At 43.9% G+C, this 19336-nt stretch overlaps 2 protein-coding genes and 1 non-coding gene across 4 annotated transcripts; 1 reads left to right on the top strand and 2 right to left on the bottom strand.

Moving 5' to 3' along the window:
* Positions 1-247: 247 nt before the first annotated feature.
* trnan-guu (transfer RNA asparagine (anticodon GUU)) lies at positions 248-321 on the bottom strand. Its single transcript has one exon. It is a non-coding gene; the product is annotated as a tRNA-Asn (tRNA).
* Positions 322-629: 308 nt separating this feature from the next.
* On the bottom strand, positions 630-14441 carry gba2 (glucosidase, beta (bile acid) 2). Of its 2 annotated transcripts, XM_061066036.1 has the most exons (19): positions 14207-14441; positions 13823-13898; positions 12903-13580; positions 8826-8917; positions 8372-8487; positions 7014-7232; positions 6331-6570; positions 6009-6111; positions 5458-5611; positions 4983-5108; positions 4658-4842; positions 4038-4142; positions 3840-3947; positions 3582-3733; positions 3272-3378; positions 3000-3142; positions 2706-2821; positions 2167-2358; positions 630-1637 (listed from the first exon to the last, which is right to left on the bottom strand). In XM_061066036.1, the coding sequence occupies exons 3-19, from the start codon at positions 13094-13096 to the stop codon at positions 1401-1403; spliced, it is 2589 nt and encodes an 862-aa protein (XP_060922019.1). In that variant the 5' UTR covers positions 13097-13580; positions 13823-13898; positions 14207-14441; the 3' UTR covers positions 630-1400. The 2 variants fall into 2 exon arrangements, with proteins under 2 accessions (XP_060922019.1, XP_060922018.1); XM_061066035.1 differs by lacking the exon at positions 13823-13898.
* Positions 14442-15003: 562 nt separating this feature from the next.
* Positions 15004-19076, top strand: rgp1 (GP1 homolog, RAB6A GEF complex partner 1). Its single transcript, XM_061066037.1, has 9 exons — positions 15004-15160; positions 15317-15432; positions 16382-16515; positions 16715-16798; positions 17009-17158; positions 17446-17592; positions 17693-17820; positions 17908-18085; positions 18323-19076. Exons 2-9 carry the CDS (start codon positions 15317-15319, stop codon positions 18544-18546), a joined length of 1161 nt encoding a protein of 386 aa, XP_060922020.1. The 5' UTR covers positions 15004-15160; the 3' UTR covers positions 18547-19076.
* Positions 19077-19336: the final 260 nt, after the last annotated feature.

The raw sequence follows: 19336 nt of genomic DNA on the forward strand, positions 1-19336 counted from the left end.
AAATTAAGCTGTTTATTAAAAATCTCTACAATCTGCTTTCCCCCTAAAATCTCACTTCTCCATACTTCACTCTATAGATGTAGAGAGATTATATCAAGAAATAGCTGTTAAGTGTTTTAATACGTTTTCACACATTCAGCTTTGTCGAAGTAGCACAAATTATTTTTTTATTACTCTGTCATTGGTGATGTTATGATCACATGCTTTGTTTCACTGTATTTGAAAGAATATTGAAAAAAAAACACGTCGTCCCTGGTTGGACTTGAACCAACAACCTTTCGGTTAACAGCCGAACGCGCTAACCAATTGCGCCACAGAGACTGCTGGAGACGCAGGTTTGAAAGCACACTATTTATATGCTCACTCTGTGGGAAAGTGGGTCAGAGGTGACAGTGGATTGTGTTCTTTGATATTACTTCAAAGGAAAGGTTTGTGCTGACTGGTCTCTTCTCTCTCAGCCTCTAGAGGGCGACCTAGGGGGTTGGCTTCACTTTATTGCAGTGGAAACTACTTATGATAATAATAATTTGAATACAAAACATCCCTGTGTGGGTATCGAACCATTGGAGACAGAGCTGGTGATGGTTCGGGGGCGTCTGGTCATTTATTAACAAATACACAAGTGGCAATTGTATTTCTCAGTCATTTATTCAGAATGATTGTCATGGGACTTGGTTCTTATAAAACATTAATGTTGCAGATACATTCATATATTGTAGATCTAGCTCAACATGCAAAGAGTCACCCAATGTTATTTTAAAAATGAAAAATATATATTTTTCATTTTTTCAGACTTAATTCCCAACACTACTTGTCGCATATTACATCATTTATTACAGCATTCAAATTTAGTTTGAGGATATTAAAAACCTTCATGACTTTTTCAAGTGTCTACACATCTGATCCAGTTATAAAGGCCGTCTGATGTCATTCCAATAAATTAATACCTACATGTGGCTGGAATCACAACAGTCATTTAGCATATAAACTTGTTTCAGGTCTTTATCATTATTATGATTGTAAATTGTTAAATGTAGTAGTGTATGTTGCTGGTAATTGTTATTATGTTATTTATAATTAGCAACACATACTGGCTATGATTGACAGTTCCTAAAAAAAATACACGCTGCACACCTCAGGCTCTTGGAAAATGTTGAACCTAATTCATGATCATCTACAGTGGTTGTCGACTTTGTTGCACATAAACCATACACCGCAAAAAAACAGTTTATTGACCTCGAGCCGTAAACGACAACACATCTGAAGCAGTAGAGGATAAAATTCCAGGTGTGTAACCAGTCTAGCAGAGCACCACAGTGAGGGAGTGTTTAAAGATCATTTTCTACGGAACCAGACGTCCCTCACGAATCACAACACTCCTAATGGCTCAAGCTTCCTCCTCAAGTTGTGTCCCTGCTCCCGTCCGTGTCTCCAGTTTGAGCCGATGTGGTCGGAGTCTTCTGTGACGTGTCTAGGGCCAGCTGCATAGCCCAGATGCTCAGAGGCCTCATGTAAGCCAGTGAGCGGTAGATGCCCTTCTCGCAGTAGGCCTCAGGAGTCTGGAAGGCCATGCCCAGTCTCTCCCACACGGTGCGGTAGCAACCCTCGGCCGTGCGCATCCCTTCATCACGCATGCCCTGGGGGGGGGGAACAGACACAGAGGTGTGAGGCATTTATATTCAGGATGTCACAAGACCCAAAACTTTGATACCAAGTCAAAGCCAAAGCCTAAGTACTCTTTATTTTGTTTTTTACAGTATCGGTACCGAACAGTACCGACCCGCCGCTGCAGGATGGTTGCTTCCGCTGTTGGAAACAATCCTGGAGGAAACACTGATAACTTGAGAATTTTAAATATTTAATGTTTTAATGGCTAGTCACTGCTACTGTAATAACCTACTGTTTCCAGTCAATATAACTGAAATCTCATAATTCTCCTCCATACCACTGATCTGTTCTGTAATGTTAATAGTCTTTTCTTTTTATTTATTACTTGAAGGCTATATAGCCACTGATGTTTCGTTATATGTTCAAATATTTCTATAAAAAGGAGTTTATGGTGAAGTACTTTGTTTTTGTTCCTTTTTTTGCTGTGGTATGCAAACGGGTATCTTGTTTCTTTTGACTGTAAATGTGAATCAGATTCTAACATGGACCCACACTAACCTCGTGGATCATAGTGGCGGCCAGTCCGTACACGACTCCGGTCCAGACCTCATCCGATTGGACGCTGGAGCGGTCGGGCACGCCCTCAGGACGCATGCCGTTCACTGCCCCCATCTGGCCTCCAGCAAAGCTCATCACATTCAAGTCGAAGACAGATTTTAGTGCACTCTGGATTTTTTCTTTTGGAAAAGCCTAAAAAGGAGAGATAAGGGAAAAAGAAGGGCCGTATAAGACCATATAAGTAATACATTTGACTCTTGGTTGAATTCTGAAGGTACTTTTAGAGCCCAACCTTGAACATACTGTTGATACTACCCATGTATGTTATAAGAGTAGTCAATCAAGAAACATTAGCTGTGACTATGCACACATTTCATTAAACAAACAATAAGCACTGCCCAGTATCAACCCTTCTGTTAGATAATTAGCTTTGCCTGGTTTTGTTTGTAAACTCAAAAAAACCATGGACCTCTGGGAAATCCAAGGTTCTTTGCTTATGGCTGAAAGATGGGAGGTGGTGGGCATGTGTGTTAACTCACCTGGAAGTCTCCCTCCCCCAGCCCAGATGCCCTGAGAAACCAGTGGCCAGCACACTGGTCAGACATGACACTGTTGGAAAGGTTTCTCCCACTGCTGTCATAGTTGTAGTACTTTCCTAAAAAATGATAGGAAAATGAAAAATGAATAAACAAAGGTTCAAGTTGCTAAAATGATGTCAGAACATTTAACATATGAAGAATGTAGCAGGCGACTGTTCGGGTCAGACACTTTCACAACAACAGGAAATTGTCCCAAACCTCCAGGTGAGAGGTGGCGTCTGTTTTTGAACTCACCGTTCCACAGCAGTTTGTCAAAAGCAGCGCTGCCTCTGTCCAGGATGTCTCTGTAATGTTGGTGCGTGTCCTCGCTGTCCACCAGTGTGGCCATCTTACACATCACACACAGGGACGCCAACCACAGCCCACCGCAGTATGCACTGTAAAGTACAAATAGGCAAAATGACACTGGAGATATTAAGCTTATACTATAGGTTAAAGAAGGTACTTTTAATATCCTTTGGTAGGTGATGCAATAAGATCCCTGAGATAATTCCCTGAGCTCTCACCTTGGTCCAGTCACGGGCCAGCCATCATAGGTCTGGTCGGCGTAGCCAGAGTTTTCTATTAGTCCATCTCCATCCAGGTCAAACTTCATCTCCGACTCCATCACCGCCTGGTAGATGGACCAGAACAACACATCTGGGTTGGACGTATTCTGAGCAATACTCAAGTATTAGCTTCTTAGATTTCATTATTTTAATAAGGTTAACATGTAGAGGGCACTCAGGCCGATTGTTTTTCAGAAGCTGGGGACAATGTATGTGTGAATCTGTTTGAGAACTGAAATGAGCACTGTAGTAGGACTGGGCCTGATACCTTGCAGATGGGCCACATGTCCTGGAGGTACTGTCTGTCCTGGGTGAGATGAAAGTCCCTGTAGACCTGCAGGACAAACTTCAGGTTCAGGTCCTTCCAGTCGGCCGTGTCGTGAATGAGGTAGGCGTTCACCCGCTGCCAAGGCTCATCGTCTGGGGACAGAGTCACCGGATAGAAGTGAGACCTTTACATGACAACAAGAATGTCACGAGTTCTACACGTTTTGCAGGTTATTCCACACGCGGGTCTTTCTCCTACCTGGGTCACCGATGTCATGAGGCACCACATTTTTGACCTTGACAGGAGAACACAGCCCGTTCATCAGGTGGAGCCTCACCGTCGGGTCCGGTCGAACAACACTGCCGGCTGAGAAGAGAGTAATGCTGTGATGTCTGCTGCTGGATCAAATACACACATGCTTGATATGAATCATCACAATAACAGCTCTGCACTCACCAATATCGTATTGCACACTCAAAGCAAGTTTGGGCCACAGCATGATCAGTGCAAAGGAAGCGTAGAAGTGCACATCGTACGTGTTGTACATTCTGTACTCCTGACCTGGAATACATATTTATTATTGGTTATAAAAAACAGTTTGATATATTCAGATTAGGGCTGGGCAAGTTAACTCGTTTCAATCGAGTTAACTCAAGTGATGAGTTTTACTCGATTAATTATTTTATCTCGCATTAACTCAGGTTTGATTATTTATTGTTTTATTGTGAAAGTCAGGCTTTTATTTTGTGAAAGTCTGTTGCTGACTGCTGCAGAACAGGAAAAAAGAAAATAATTGGCGGATAAACAATCGAGTTAACTCATCACTTGAGTTAACTCGATTAAAACGAGTTAACTTGCCCAGCCCTAATTCAGATCCCTTTTTTTTTTTTTTTACCAATAGTCAGAATTCAAAAGAAAAACTAAATTTTGGAATCTGGAACAAAGGATATTTACATTTAAGCTTGAATATGTCTGAGTATCAAAATAGCTGCTGATAGATTTTGGCTTCACCAGTTGTTTCAGCTCTACACTGCAGTCTCTAGTCTTGCTACCACCCGTGTTCTCTTGGCGTTTACCTTCCAGGTAGGCAAAGCGGCCGTACTCTTTGACCACAGCCGGCTGAGCTGGAAGCCCCCCCTCCTCGCTGCGGATGCCGCCGCTGACGTCGGCGTCCTCTGCCAGTTCCGTCCACACCGACCCCCCGTCCGCCACGAAGTACAACTCGTTAAACAGGGCGGATTTATACCAGGATGGTAGAGTACTGTAACACCGAGAGAAAAACAAGGTCAAAATGGTGCCAGTTAAAAAGCAACTATAAGCTTGAATGAGTTCTCGTCCCAGATTACTGTCGGTAGATCATGTTTTCATTGAACCTACAAAGCTTTTAGAGCTGTGAGCTACCTGTCCTGCAGGATGGGTCTCTGCCACTCCTCGATACTCCTCTCCCACTGTTTGTAATGTGTCAGCGCGTAGTGGCTGAGAGAGGGAGACGCATCCCCTTTGGTCCCGAAGAAACGAGTGTACCTCCTGGAGACAGAGAAGCCACAAGCCGGTGATGTCAGCACGAGAGTTCATCAGCAAATAAACAGCAATCGTTGTATTAGGACTAAGTTAACGTCTGTATTCCATTACTAGATCGGTTCTGTTGTGTCTTATTTTCTAGGTTTGTCATCTTCAGGCGGGCGTGAAACTTTAAAGTAAGACACAACAGTGAATGAGTTAGGTCATCTTTAATCATAGACCTTTTATTAAGGTGAGAGGAAATCAGAACGAGAGATTTTTAGTAGAATACCTGTTGATCTATTTCAGATTTTAGACATTCATTTAATGTAAAATTCTAATATACCGAAGGAAACCAGAAACTTAAGCTGTGTACCTCACGTGTTCCCTCTCTCCAGAGCCGAAGGTGATATTGGGCATGTCCCAGGCCAGACTGAGCTCCAGGGTGTTGTGGCCCTGGGCCGGCACTGAGCAGCCGACAGCCAACGCTGCTGCCACCGTCTCTCCCTTAGCGCTCGGTGAGCTGGAACCTGCAGAGGTATGATGGAGAATATGACAGGTTCTATTTTGTTTGTGTTTTTGAGGAGTTACGTGTCTGAAAAGAGAGTCGACAGCTGAGAAAGGACAGGAAACGAGGGTAGAAAAATGGGGAATAACAAGCAACTATTTCTAGTTTCGTTTTGAACAATGGACAGTTTCGATCCCAGGTTAAACCTCAACTAGCTGTCAGGGTTTCTGTTTGATTTAGTCAAATTCTCTCTTTCTCTCGTCTAAATCAGCCTTTGTGGCCCAAGATATCTGGTTACAATGTGTAAACCTCACGTGCTGCTTTATGCAACTTCCTCATTCTGAGTGAACAACAGCTTTAGACATCTGTTCCATGTCTCATCAGTGTCATCCCTCCACAAGCTGTGTTTAAGCACTGACCTGTGGGCGAGTCCAGTCGTCCATCAGTGATGAGGTCACTCCACAGAGCGCTGCAGGTTCCCTTTGGACTGAACGCTGTCTGGTGACTGACCTCCCTGTCCGGCTGTTCAGAAACAAAACAAAAGGGAACTTACACTCTAAACCTAAAACCTCATTAACTCAGCAGATTTCAAAAAGAAAAGCTGATCATTATAAATCTGGTTCCAGAAAACAGCAACTATTGTTTCTAGTCTTTAGATTAATCCAGGGAGTTGATTGAGCAACTCATGAACTACAACAGAAGCCTTTTTGAAACGGCCACAGTCATCAAATCAAACCACACCTGCTCTCGGGCTGCGATGCAAAACGTGTACGGGTTCACGGGGGTGCGTTGATGCAACAAGACCCCGGACACCGTCTCCCCCTCCTTCTCCAGCTGGAATGGTTCGTTCCAGTGTCCTCCGCTCTTGTCATTCTTGTGCCCGGATCCATTGACCATAGTAAACATGATGGAGACGTCCAGATCATAGTCATTCTTGTTCTCTATGTCCCACACAAACACGGCCACTGGGAGACTGGAGTCCTGAGGGAAATAATTATTAGATGTGTATTATTAAAGGTGGAAGAATTATAAAACATTTATAGAACATGTCAAAATACACTCGTCCCAAACCAATGCTTTACCATAAAATATTCATTTGACATATTACTGTAATTTGAATTTTGTGCAAATGTCAATATTAGCAAAGAGCATTAAATAAAGTTAAAGAAAAAAGTTTTCATAATATAAGTTTGGCACAGATCCTTATGTTCTGTTCTGAAAGATCCTGTTATTTATCAGCAAATTAGACAGATTGATCTGCAATTAAATAATAATGAGTCAAGCCTGGGTTTTAATGACCAGGATGTGATGCTTGAATCTGGAAAATACAATTATTCAGAACCGATTTAGAACCACAAATACTAGACAAAGAAAACATCATGACCCATTTTGGACTGAATGAACTCCAGGGGTGCTTCAGTCACCTGGTAGTCATGGGGGATGACGGGGGAGATCTGCCTGCAGGTCAGGGTGACGTTCTGGCCCGGCAGGTGGTAGACGCTCCAGGCCCGGGGGTACAGGGCGTGGTAGAAGGCGTACTCCCCGCAGTAGCCCCAGTTCCAGCCCTGTAACGTGGGGGGGCGCTCCACAGAGAGCACCTGCTGGTAAACCGTTTGTCCTCCTCGACGCAAGCAAACTGTGAACTAACAGAGAGAAGAACAACGTGATCATAGAGTTGTGGATTTGTTGATGTTCATATGAAGTATGTCATTCAAACGCACTGACAAATGTCTAAAGGCCAATTTATGCTTGTACGTCTTTTCCGAGCGCCTCGGAGAGCTTTTCGTACACCTCTGATTTTTCTAACTGTCCGTCTTTATTTCGGAGACCCCACGGACAGCCCTTGGCTGTGATTGGTCCGCGAACGACATCATTTCCCTACGACGTCATTTCCGGATCTCAAACTTCCTGCTTGACAATAAACCCAAACACAACTACGATTCTACGATTAATGTGACGTTTGTGTTAATCCAGCGGAGTTGTCCGGCTGACGGTGGCTCGTTAGAGCACTGACGGCATGTGTGCACGGTCACATACGGTTATAACGAGCTTTCAAAACGGCGCTAGCGTGCTAGGCTAGCGGGCTAGCCACCATGCTAACTGCGGTGGTAACAGTGCAAAAACCCGCCGTCACGACTTTAATTCCACTTCTATCATGACACTGTTTCTATAATACCGTCAGGTTAGAAGCAAACACTGGGTAGTAGTTAGTGCCGGGAGTCCCTGCTGACTGTGTGTGGAAGCTGGGAGGGGAGCTAGCTGGGATGGGACCTAGCTAGCTCCGTCTAGCTTCAAGCTACACGGAGCTTTAAGCTGTGGAATTAGCAACAGAGTTCGGAAACAAGACCGTGGGAACCGCTGCGCTAAGAAACGATTACATCAGCATCTTGACCCGCTGGGTGTCACTTTATTTAGTTCTGTTAGTTGCCATGGTTCAGTGTGTGGGAGGCAGGCTAACATGTAAACAGAGACACGTGGACTTCTTCTTCCCATAGATGGGGTAGGCTTATCTGAGCTCGTCTTCCGTTGCGCCACCTATTGGTTTGGCGATGAACTTTTTTCAACGTACAGTCGTCGGAGATGTAAAAATCAAAAAGACTCTCGCTCTCCGTGCAACCCTCTCCGAGAAACGGATACGTAGAAGCATAATGGAGCCTTAAGGACATGAATAAACCTGTTATCCAACCCACTATAGATCAAATAGAGCCAGATAAATATGTTTAAACTAAGTCAATCTTTATGATGTGTGCTTTTACCCCAGTGACTTTAAGACCTTGTATACCTGATTTGCTGTCACAGTTTTGTATTGGTACATTCCCGGGTTAAGTTGCCATCTACAGAACTCCCCCCTCCAGCCTCTCGTGATGGTTCCTCCTCCAATGCCACCGAGCGGAGCACCTGCCAATCAGGAGTATAGAGTCAACACTGAACAATAAATCGGATGGATCAGTACTGGCCATTCTACGGGAAATAGTAAAATACTATTTTTCATTTTATATCAATGTGAAGTCAAGGTAAAAACGGTTTCCACAGAGATCTCTGAAATCAGATTTGGAAAATATTTTTTACTGTTACTGTTGAGGTGATAATTGGTGAAATCAACAGGTCAGAATATGTTTATGTTTTATTTAAATTTGGTGTTCAAACTTCTGTTCCTCTCAAATTCTGCATGAAACTTGACTGACAACTTAACTTGAATAATATAAATGTTGTTTTTACAATGGACCTGTACTCACCATATATTTGACGCAAGGGTTGGGCACCAAACATATCAATGAACGGAGCTTTCTTTTCCACTTGGGTCTTCCTGTACCACCACTTGAGATACCTGGTTGAACACAGTGGAGGTGGAGAGGTGCAGGAGTGAGAGTTAGATGTGTAGTAACTAGAGCTGTCAAACGATTAAAATATTTAATCGTGATTAATCGCATTTTGTCATAGTTAACTCGCGATTAATCGCAATTAATCGCAAATTTGTATCTATTCTGAATGTTCCTTCATTTATTATTTTTCCATAATTTTACTTTCGTTTTAATGCTCTTATCAACATGGAAAAGTGGATTGGCTTGCTTTATGCAAATGTTTTATATTATTGAAAAACAACATTGCCAAACAGGGCGGTACAAAATAAAATTATAAAGTGCACATTTCAGGTTAACAAGGACTCTCCCTATAGTGCAGTTAAACCATGGCTTAATATTTTCTTTTTTTCAAGTTTGCTGTGAACATAGCAGTCAGTCCTCTTATTTCAGAAACAATGAACCATAACAGTTAGGTTACCAATAAAAGGTAAGCCTACTACTTCTTTGCTTTAAGCTAGCTACTCAAACAGACAAGCAACAAATAACAAACAAACAAAATACACAGGCAGGTGTCGGCCTACTTTGAAATAAATGAAACACACAACTTTGTAGGGCTATTTGAGTCCTCCCCTTATTTGTGGAAAATGTATGAAATAAGAAGTACCCTATTTTTAAATAAATAAAAACATATAGCTGCAGCCTAATAGTGTAACGGACTGGGTTTATGTTTATGTTTGGTTTTGACGTATGCTCAGTAAAACACTGTTGAAGGAGCGCTCTGATGTCTGACGGTCATAAGGGGGTCTGGGTGGGACATGTGACTGTTTTAACCAATAGGATGGGGGGATCGGGGATCAATGAGGAAGTGAAGTGTTGATGTCTGCGAGAGACGGAGTAACAGCGAGAGGTGCACATGTTCGTGTAGAGGAAAATACCAGTTACTAAACCACGAAGAAGTTCCGTGTCCTGTGGGACGCTACAATAGCTTTAAAATATATATTTTAGGTGGCGAAATATTAAAACAAAAAGCGAGAGCAGGTCAGACTGGAGGCGAACACAGATACTGAAGCTGCAGCTGCAGCTCTGCTTTAACTCGAGTTAAAAAAATTGACGGCGTTAAAATGGGTTTGCGTTAACGCCGTTAATAACGCGTTAAACTGACAGCCCTAGTAGTAACACTATAAATCAACAAACAACAACTCAAAAACAGTCACATAACACCGTGAAAATGAAGTGAGAAGACAATACACACCCTGTGTACAGGCATGTGTTAAAGGGAACTGATTAGCTGCTCTTAACCTTATAATTTACCATCACAAGCACATGCTATCTGTTATTGTGCTACTTCTCCACGCTTGTCAGTTAGATGCAGCTACAGCTCTTTGTTAGCCTTTTCGTCTTCACAGCACAAACACACACACACACACACACACACAAACAAACACACAAACACACCCAGAGATACACATAGTCACCGGTCAGTTCAGGGGACTTTTCTGCAGACTTGCATTCTTTTACTGGACTTCAGACTCTGCCCTGTACCAAAAATCCATGCTTAAATCAGCATTTTCCCAATTAGGAATTGTGTAAAACCAGGCAAAACATCCACCATTAGTCTGTAGGGTAGCCTATGACACAGAGACACACACACACAAAAGAGGGAAATGTGCAGCTACGTGAAAGACGCACTTGTAACACGAGAGGAATGACGTCAATGTGGTAACTCGACTTTGTCTGGTTTGTATTTACTGTGTAGGTGTCTGTGTGTCTTTGTGCAGCACCAGCTATTGCACACCAGGATTGTGAGTAAAATATTAATTAGGCTACGTTACAAAAGGTCTCAAGCGGCTCCTGGAGCCTTAGGCCAGAAGCTCGGGAGTTCATCGTCAGAGTCACTAATCCGTTTATGATCAGAACTCGATTGCTCGATTTTCTCCTAATATGCTGAAAGTATAAAGCTGTTCATTGTTTTGATGAGTTTATTGCATTAGACGGGTCATCAGTTCAGCACTGAACTGGCTGCAGGGCTCATAATGACCCTTGTTTCATGTGGCCTGCATGGCTTTAGCTTTTAGTCTGTTTCTATATGATAGCCCCTCTTTTATTTCACGTGAGGTAGCCTATCTCCTCTAAAATGCACTGAAAACCAACCGTGGTGTAGATATCAACTATGTCAACAGGAGTCAGTTGGCAGGGAATGGGAAAGGGAGGAAACAGTGTGCATACCTGAACAAGCTATAATCGCTCAGCCACAAAGTTTTTTACTTGTGAGAACATTTCTGTGCAGCACCTGGCCGAGCTACAAACAGTAACCTCCCACAACAGCTCAGTTCAGAGCAGCACCGAGGCCGTCGATACAGGAGATGAATGGGATCGGTTAAAGCTCGTTATCTGAACCCGGGGCAGGTTTACGCTATTGTCAGGATTTTGTTGTTCTGCAGGTCAGCTGAAATGCAAACAGAGGACCTCACGGTGATTAAAGGCTGTATAAGCTAATTTAACGCCCATGTCTGAGCTGAATAACCCAACATTCATAAAAAGATGAAGATGTGTCTAGTCCTCCTCCCCCTGCATAACTGCTGTCATAGTAATTTGGGATATACATAAGCAAACTCAGACACACCTTGGATGAGAGAGTATGTTTGCTCTACCAAAACATTGCAACCGGTTTTTGAGAAGTTGCCTGGAAGGTTTGAAAAGAAGAAATTAGTCCAGGTCTGATATCTGACACCGACACTCCTTCGACAATCAACGCTCCAGATTGCAACGATATGAAAGGTAAACGGTCCGTGAGCCGAATCGTCTCCTGAAGCTGAACATTGTACAACTTTTCCATCTCGGATGTCAGCAGGTTGTTGCATAAACAAACTCAAAAAGATCAACACACGTGGAGATGTGTGCTAGATTGTGTTGTAACTCTCTGTAGCTGTAGGGCCCGATTCAGCCGTTCAAGCGGATGCAGTGTTTCCTGTCACGTTCGTTGGACTGTGAATGAAAGGCCACCTCGAACCTTTCTGCATTTCCTGTAAGGAGGTCACGGAGGAGAACACGAACAACACCTTGATCTTGACACTTTAAAGACGGGTCAACCACATGTGCACTGCATCAAGATATAACTCGACAACCTTTACAGAAAACAGTACCGTGACTATTATCGTCCAGAAACTGAGAGCCGTCAATCATCTTTACACCTGCACTCAACACAATGTCTGAGAACATTGTGAAAGAACCTGCCACTGCCATATGTCCACAGAACTATTAGTAGCGGCCATCTGAGTCATTTATAGAGTGTAAAGGTTAATTTAAGAAGTTTTGTTCCATGGTAAATGATTTAGGTTAATAATTAACACACCATTAATTCATTTTTAAACTGTTTTAATGCTTCTTTTGGTCTAACTGTGATGAATTAAAGTGCCTTAATGTGATGTCGTAATTGTTTTATTTTGTCCTCTATTGGGGCTGCATGGAAAATTAGAAAAGATGAGCTGTGGTCCCATCAGCTGCTTCAAGACAGGGCTGCATCAAACACCTGCTCTCGCTGTCTCTTATTCGTGGGTTGAGAAATATGACACCGTAGGATAATGGCTCCGCAGGTTGCACACAATTGAAATGTGCAGAGGGGTTAAATGGTAAATATTGAAGGTTGCTATGACATATGGAAGTTTAAACTGAAACCGCGAGTGTGAGGAAAAGTCTCCCGGGTGTTCAGAGAGCGTACGCACAAAAACATGTATTGTTGTATGCCACTGCCAAGGATTAGTTTATTAGTTTGGCACCACGTCAAAACCATAAAACTAAATTTCCATTTCAGTTGGTGGAGGGGTGGGGAAAGGGGAAGGCCGATCTGTTAGATTTGGAAGTGGATCTGGATAAACTGGTGAATCCAGGAACCTATTTTCACTTTGTAAGACAGGGCGTGAGTCCCGGCAGAGGTATGTGACCTCCCAGGGTTTCCACTGCTTCTCCTTCGGCACCTTCTCATAATGAAAACACTTCTCTGCTCCCTCTCACCTGACTCCGAGGCCGACGTGATCCCAGATGTTGGACAGCGACACGTCTGTTGCTTGTAGTGGCTTCCTCTTCTCCTTGAACTCGTGTGCCAGACAGATCCTCCAGCCCTCCTCGGGCACGCCATATCCCGTTTCCTTGGAGACATACCTAGTCATGAGGTCCGCTGTGGACTTCTCACCCCACTCTGCAGTCATTGTAGCAGTGTTTCCAGCAGCTGGGAGCTTCAAGAACTGAATGGGAGCAGGGAAATTCTCCCGAGCACAGATCTGTCCACACCTCTTGTCAGAGATGATCTATCGTGCCTTCACCGTGGCGCAAACACCCAGAGGTGGTGGCTGCATGTGGCTTAGAGGTCTTAAGGTGGATAAGTTAACGGCAGAGTTCTCCCTGTGGGGCAAACTGGTTCTCTGGCAGGCTCTGAATACCCAGATGAGTAGTCAATACCAGCTCCTTCATTCATTGGTTATGTTATCACTGTCCACATGATCCTTCAGTCTCTACAGATCCATAGGTTCATATCCAGAGGGTCTAATTGGCCCCTGTATCTTAGAGAAGACAGAGCCCTTTGTGCGGAGCCTGGAAGTGGCTTTGCCCTCAGCTGTGGCTGCTGAGTGGACGAGTGGATGGAGGACAGCCGGAGCAGCAGGACCCAGGATCTCAGTCATTCAGCCGGGACACCTACAGGGAGATCAAACAGGACGAGATGATTAAAAACAAACAAAAGGGATCGCTTTTACCTGCAGGACATTAAAGGAGTACGCTCACATAATGGCAGTGGCAGCTGGTAGACTAGAGGCACTTACGATGTCAACAGGAAATGCCTGTGATATGTAAAGAAAGCTGCCTTTGATGTCACTATTTGACATCTATTGCACTTGTGTCCGTGAACATGAGTCTCTGAGGTTTCTATGTATTTTTACCTGTTAAAAGGGGTTTTAGTAGTTTGTCCTGACTCTTGCTGAGGGTTCAGGACAGAGGACGTCCCACCATGAGACCCTATGAGACAAATTGTGATTTGTGAATATGGGCTATACAAATAAAACTTGATTGAATGATTGATTGATGTTTCACCAGATGAATTATTCTTGGTGCTCAGACCAGTAACACGTCACAAACAAACCGCTGGGAACCACTGACAGCGAGAACAGCCTTTACAAAATCAGTGACATTTGCTGCAGCCACCGTAAGTGCCCGCACACCGGCTCTCGATCAACATTGTTGCACCTGCATGTAGCGTTAGCTTAGATCTCCATTTGTTTATACAGCCTGCTAGCATCAGCAGCTAGCTCAACATGCTAACTCACCATTTAGAGGCTGCTTGTTGTTGAATGCCGGAGCGACGTCGTCCTCCCTCAGCAGCTCGGACCCGACCCCAGCATCATGAAGCCTCTGCTAGCACAGCTGGTCCCAGTGCTGCCCTCGGGCTAGTCTCCCAGGCGGCTAACCCTAACCCTATTCTACAACCAAGCTGCTAAACTACATTAAATCATAACCCAGGGGTGAAGACTCGCTGCTGGAGGCCGCTGGAGTCAGGTGTAATGTTTGCCTGACAGAGAGAACCGGTAGAGATCTGATGTTTGCCTGACAGACCTGCCGTAGGGGCGTATTTTCCACTTTCCACTTGGGCTGTACCACTTTGAGGAACGAGGAGGGGTTTTCTTCATGTCGACATGTTTTAGTTCCCACTCAAACGACCCTTTGTCGCTGCATTTTATAAACATAAATTAATAAACGTGTATTTAAACTGTTTCTCTGAAGTGTGTCGTGTTTTTTAGAGACACACGACGATCCTGCGTGTGTGTTGATTTCACGGCTCCCGGGTCGTCACCATAGCAACGGCTAACCCTTCGCTCCCCCGTGCCACGTGACGCATTTAAACGGCCAAAGAACAACTTTACCGGAGTTTTCCTGTTTTTGTTTTAGTCGTTTAAAAAGGACAAATTCAATTTTAAATTTCACTCGGACTTTTAGTTGAAAGTTTATCTAGAATTTAACGGATACTTGTTGATTTAAATATTTATATTGGTTCCGGTTTGTTTGTCCCTTGGTTGGTTCTTGGTCGCACGTCACCGGATGTAGAATTCCTCCACTCAGTCTTGTTTACTGTAGCCGGGCTTGTGGCTATCTGGATCAAATATGGTCTATTTCCTGATAAACACAGTCTGATATCGACTTGTTTCGATCAATAAGTTTATTTAAGTTCCATCTTTGGGATAAGAACAAGTGACTGACTCGCTGCTGCGTCCCTACAGATCAAGGTACGTGTTTAAATGATCCTGAGAAACGAGCTGTTAGCAAAACAAGTTCCCTGCAGCCAGTCAACACGTATTTAGCATCTGGAATCAACACAAACACGGGTTGTTGACAGTTGTGTTATTGTTGTGTGTCTCGCTAACGAAGCCTTGTGGTTGCAGATGATCGAGGTGGTGGCCTCCATGGCCCGAGGCCCCGTGCTCCTGGCCGGGGAGCTGATGGAGTGTCTCATAACCTTCACCAACCCCATGTCCCACCTGTCCACCTCGGCCAGCAGGTAACACAACACCCCCACCACCACCACCATGTCATGTATGTGTCGATCACACACACTTAAATATAAATCTGAGATCAGAATAGAGAGGATGAGGGTAGAGGTGAAGAGTGTTGGAAGTTCAAACTTTTAACTATAGCCTTTGCTGACTGAACTCTAATCAATAAAGATAGGTTGGGACAGAAGTAGTTTTAGCTATATATTAGGCATTCATACAAATGATTTTAATAATAACCTTTCCTTCCTAGGGTTTAATCTACAAATTAAGAATGAATGTTTCACTTGTTTTTCATTTCTAACTTCTGATATTAAGGGCTTATTCCCTCAGATTCATTAAACTCACACAGAGATCCAGGAACTGTCCCTTCTGGGGCAAAGTCAGTTTGACATTGTTTGGGTTAAGTTGTTGCGAATGTTTACACAGTCAGGTTTGTTTTGATATAGCTGAAACATAATAATCTTTTCTCCAATTGTAAACACCTTTGGCCGACATTGCATCTGGGGTTCAAGGATTTTCTTGAGGTAAACAGGTTGCCTAGCAACTATAGCGTCATTGGGAGTGTCTCCCTGTCTACTTCCGTATTCCAAATGCCAGGAGGATGGATTACGCGTGCGCACTTCCGAGGAGGGAGGAACGAAGAGCTACTGTTATAAAATGGACAGATGCCGGATGTTCAGCGGCTCTGACACAACTAATGTACTGTAAGCCCATTGCTTTTGCTGTGACCTGTTCATTGTTTCCTAAATAAATACTTTGATTGAGCAAACCGAGTTCGGCTCGTCTTCTCTTAAAGGATAAAAGAACACGCTTTCAACAAGAGGAAAGAGACGAGGAAGCGATATCTTTAAAATGCTGTGAAAACTGGAACGTGTATATGTTTAAATTTGCCAATAAACACACACACACACACACACTATATTGTGTAACTCTTGTGTTTCTATTGTGTCCCAGTGAGATGTTGGCCTGGGCCAGCGCTCAGATCCACTGTCAGTTCCACGCCAGTGAGAACCGGGTGGCTCTGCCGACGCCGGGCAACAAGCAGGACGTCCAGGCCGAGAGCGACACGGTGCTCATTCCCAGCAGAGGTCAGTGGGAAGGAAACATCACAATAAGTTATATTTAATATTGATAGAAGGGTATTTACCTCAAGTGGTTGGCAGGTTTTCCTACAAATTAAAACAGAGCAAGTTTTCAGACAAAGATTTGAATAGACCTCGATTTTTTAATTCTTGTTTCAATAGCATCGTGTGGATTCTCTGCAGCACTAATTCTTGTCTTCCACAGGAGAGCGAGGGCAGTGTGTGCTGGACACACCCCCTAAGATTCTGTTCTGTGACCTACGTCTGGACCCCGGGGAGAGCAAAACCTGTACGTGTGTTTCAATGCCTGAAAAACGTGTATTCACAACAATCCACTAGTTCAGAATGAGCTAAAACATATCTTACTCTTAGTATTTGTGATGAAATATGCAGAATTATACCTCCTTGGTGCATGTTTCCCAGATTATTTAGAGTTACATATTAATCATACAGTTTTTATTAACCCATCTTCTTGTGTTTGTGATTGTCTCCACCCCAGATTCGTACAGTGAGGTCGTGCCCATAGACGGGCCTCCTAGCTTCCGTGGTCAGGCGGTGAAATACGTCTACAAACTGACCATCGGCTGCCAGAGAGTCAACTCGCCCATCAAACTGCTGAGAGTTCCCTTCCGAGTGCTGGTGCTGCAGGGTGAGATGACTCGGCTTTAAACTCCTGTGTTCTAGACGTGTCACTGAGATGTGAAACCACAAGATGATGGTGAAATGCTTACTTCTGCTTTACTGGAGCTGTTGGTGAAGATTAGAATGAGGAAAATTCCAGCAGCAGCTAAACAAATGGTGTTTTGAGTGAAAGGAACCAGTTCATTTTGTTATCACCATCTGGCGTCCGGGGGAATAAAGACTCTCGAGTCTCTTCCTGTGACTTCTATCTGTTGTGCACGTGTATTTGCTGACGTTTTCCTGTCTGATCTGCAGGCATGCCCGAGCCTCCGTTTCCCCAGGATGAGGAGGTCTCCCCCTCCAACCCGTTCCTGGAGGAAGAGGAAGCGAGCCGCAGGGATGCTCGTCCTCTGGAGAGAGCACTGGACATGCTCATGGTCACCACCTCCAGGCGATGCCCACGTGAGTCCGATTCTCAGGGGGTTTCAGACCATAGTGTCCACTTTTCCACCTTTTTTATCGTGGATTTCCACTTTGACCTGTTTGATTCTGTTTCCTTCAGACATGTTCAACATCACCAACATGCGAGGGAAAGTGGCAAAGTTCTGCATCTTCAAGATTGTTTACAGACTCGGGGAGGACATCGTCGGCACGTTCAACTTCTCAGAGGGAGACATCCCCTGCTTACAGGTGAGTCCTGGTGGTTGCACAGCGCCGCACACTTTGCACATTTAGATTGAATCATGGTGTGAATTATGACTTCCTGTGTGTTTCCAGTATTCAGTGAGCCTTCAGAGTGAGGAGGAGATCCAGCAGCAGTACCAGCGGCGTCCTGGCCAGGCGGTCAGTGTGACCGGACACGGGCGACACATGGAGTCGTGCCTCCACACGGCGTCCAGCCACTTCTCCCTGCCCGTCCCCCTCAACGTCACCCCGGGCTTCAGCACAGACATAGGTCAGTCACCAGCAGACACAAACACCACTGATGTGTAACGACTCCAGTTACTTCCCTTGTTTTTATTTTATGATCCCAATGATGACATGTTCTGCCCAGTTTCTCTGATCAGGACGACAGGTGACAAACAACAAAAATGGCTTTTATCGGTTCCATCAGTTGTCAAATGCTCATCAATAATATTCAGAATTAAGTCAAACATGAACTTGAGACCCGAACCCTTATCTCTCCGTACAGTATCTCTCCGCTGGCGCCTGCACTTTGAATTCGTCACGGCCCGGGAGCCTATGGAGCCACCCACCGTTCTGCAGAACCAATCAGAGGTCACGGTTTGGGCGGGGGCGGAGCACGTGGACGTGGACACCTTCAGCTGGGATCTGCCGATCAAAGTCCTGCCCACCAACCCAGCCTTGGCATCCTACATGTCCCAGTTCACAGGGACCAACAGGATTAATATCTGACTCTTGTGTCTCTGACGTGTCGACAGATGTTTTCATGCTCGTGTGTGAGACACGGAGAGAAACACAAACTTTTTGTGTGTTTGTTGTTGTTGTTTTTTCTCTCCAGATGTGGACCATTAGCACAGATGTGCAAATTTCTGGAACAGAGAATGTGTTTTTTGTTTCACTGTATATGCAGAGTCAGGGATGGAATGAATTTGTCAAGTATGCAGCCTTTAATTTGCCTTTTGTCTCGTGCATTTTGCGATGCATCCTAACGTTAAAGACATTTATTCCTTTTTAGGAAAACTGACGCACATTAACTGTGTGAAGTGCAACTCTCTCTGTGGTTTGTTGTCTATATTTATTTCAGTTTTTCTTTAATTGTCCTGCACACTTTATTTCTGCTTTTATGAGACAGCTTTTTCTTATCCAAGATATTTTTACAGTGTAACAGTTTTTCTTTTAGCTCAGGACAGGATTGAGGTGTATATATATATATACGACAAGAGAAATTAAAAGTGTGATTAAAATGATGTGTAAAGACTTCATCGGTTACTTCACAGAACTCGACTTCATATCTCTTTATAAACAAGAACTTTATTTGTAGGTTAAATGAGTTACAGCAGAGAACAGGTCCACTTCAGCAGAATTTGTATATATTAATGCATGTGTATAAACTGTGTTTATATTTACAAGAAGTAATTATTGGACATTCAGATTAATGTGAAAATCTCTACAAACTGATTTCTTTACAAACAATCTTTGGCACAAGTCCACACTGTATCTAAAGACACAAGTTAGGTCTGAA

The sequence above is a fragment of the Limanda limanda genome, chromosome 22, assembly GCF_963576545.1.
Source record: "Limanda limanda chromosome 22, fLimLim1.1, whole genome shotgun sequence".
NCBI lineage: Eukaryota > Metazoa > Chordata > Actinopteri > Pleuronectiformes > Pleuronectidae > Limanda > Limanda limanda.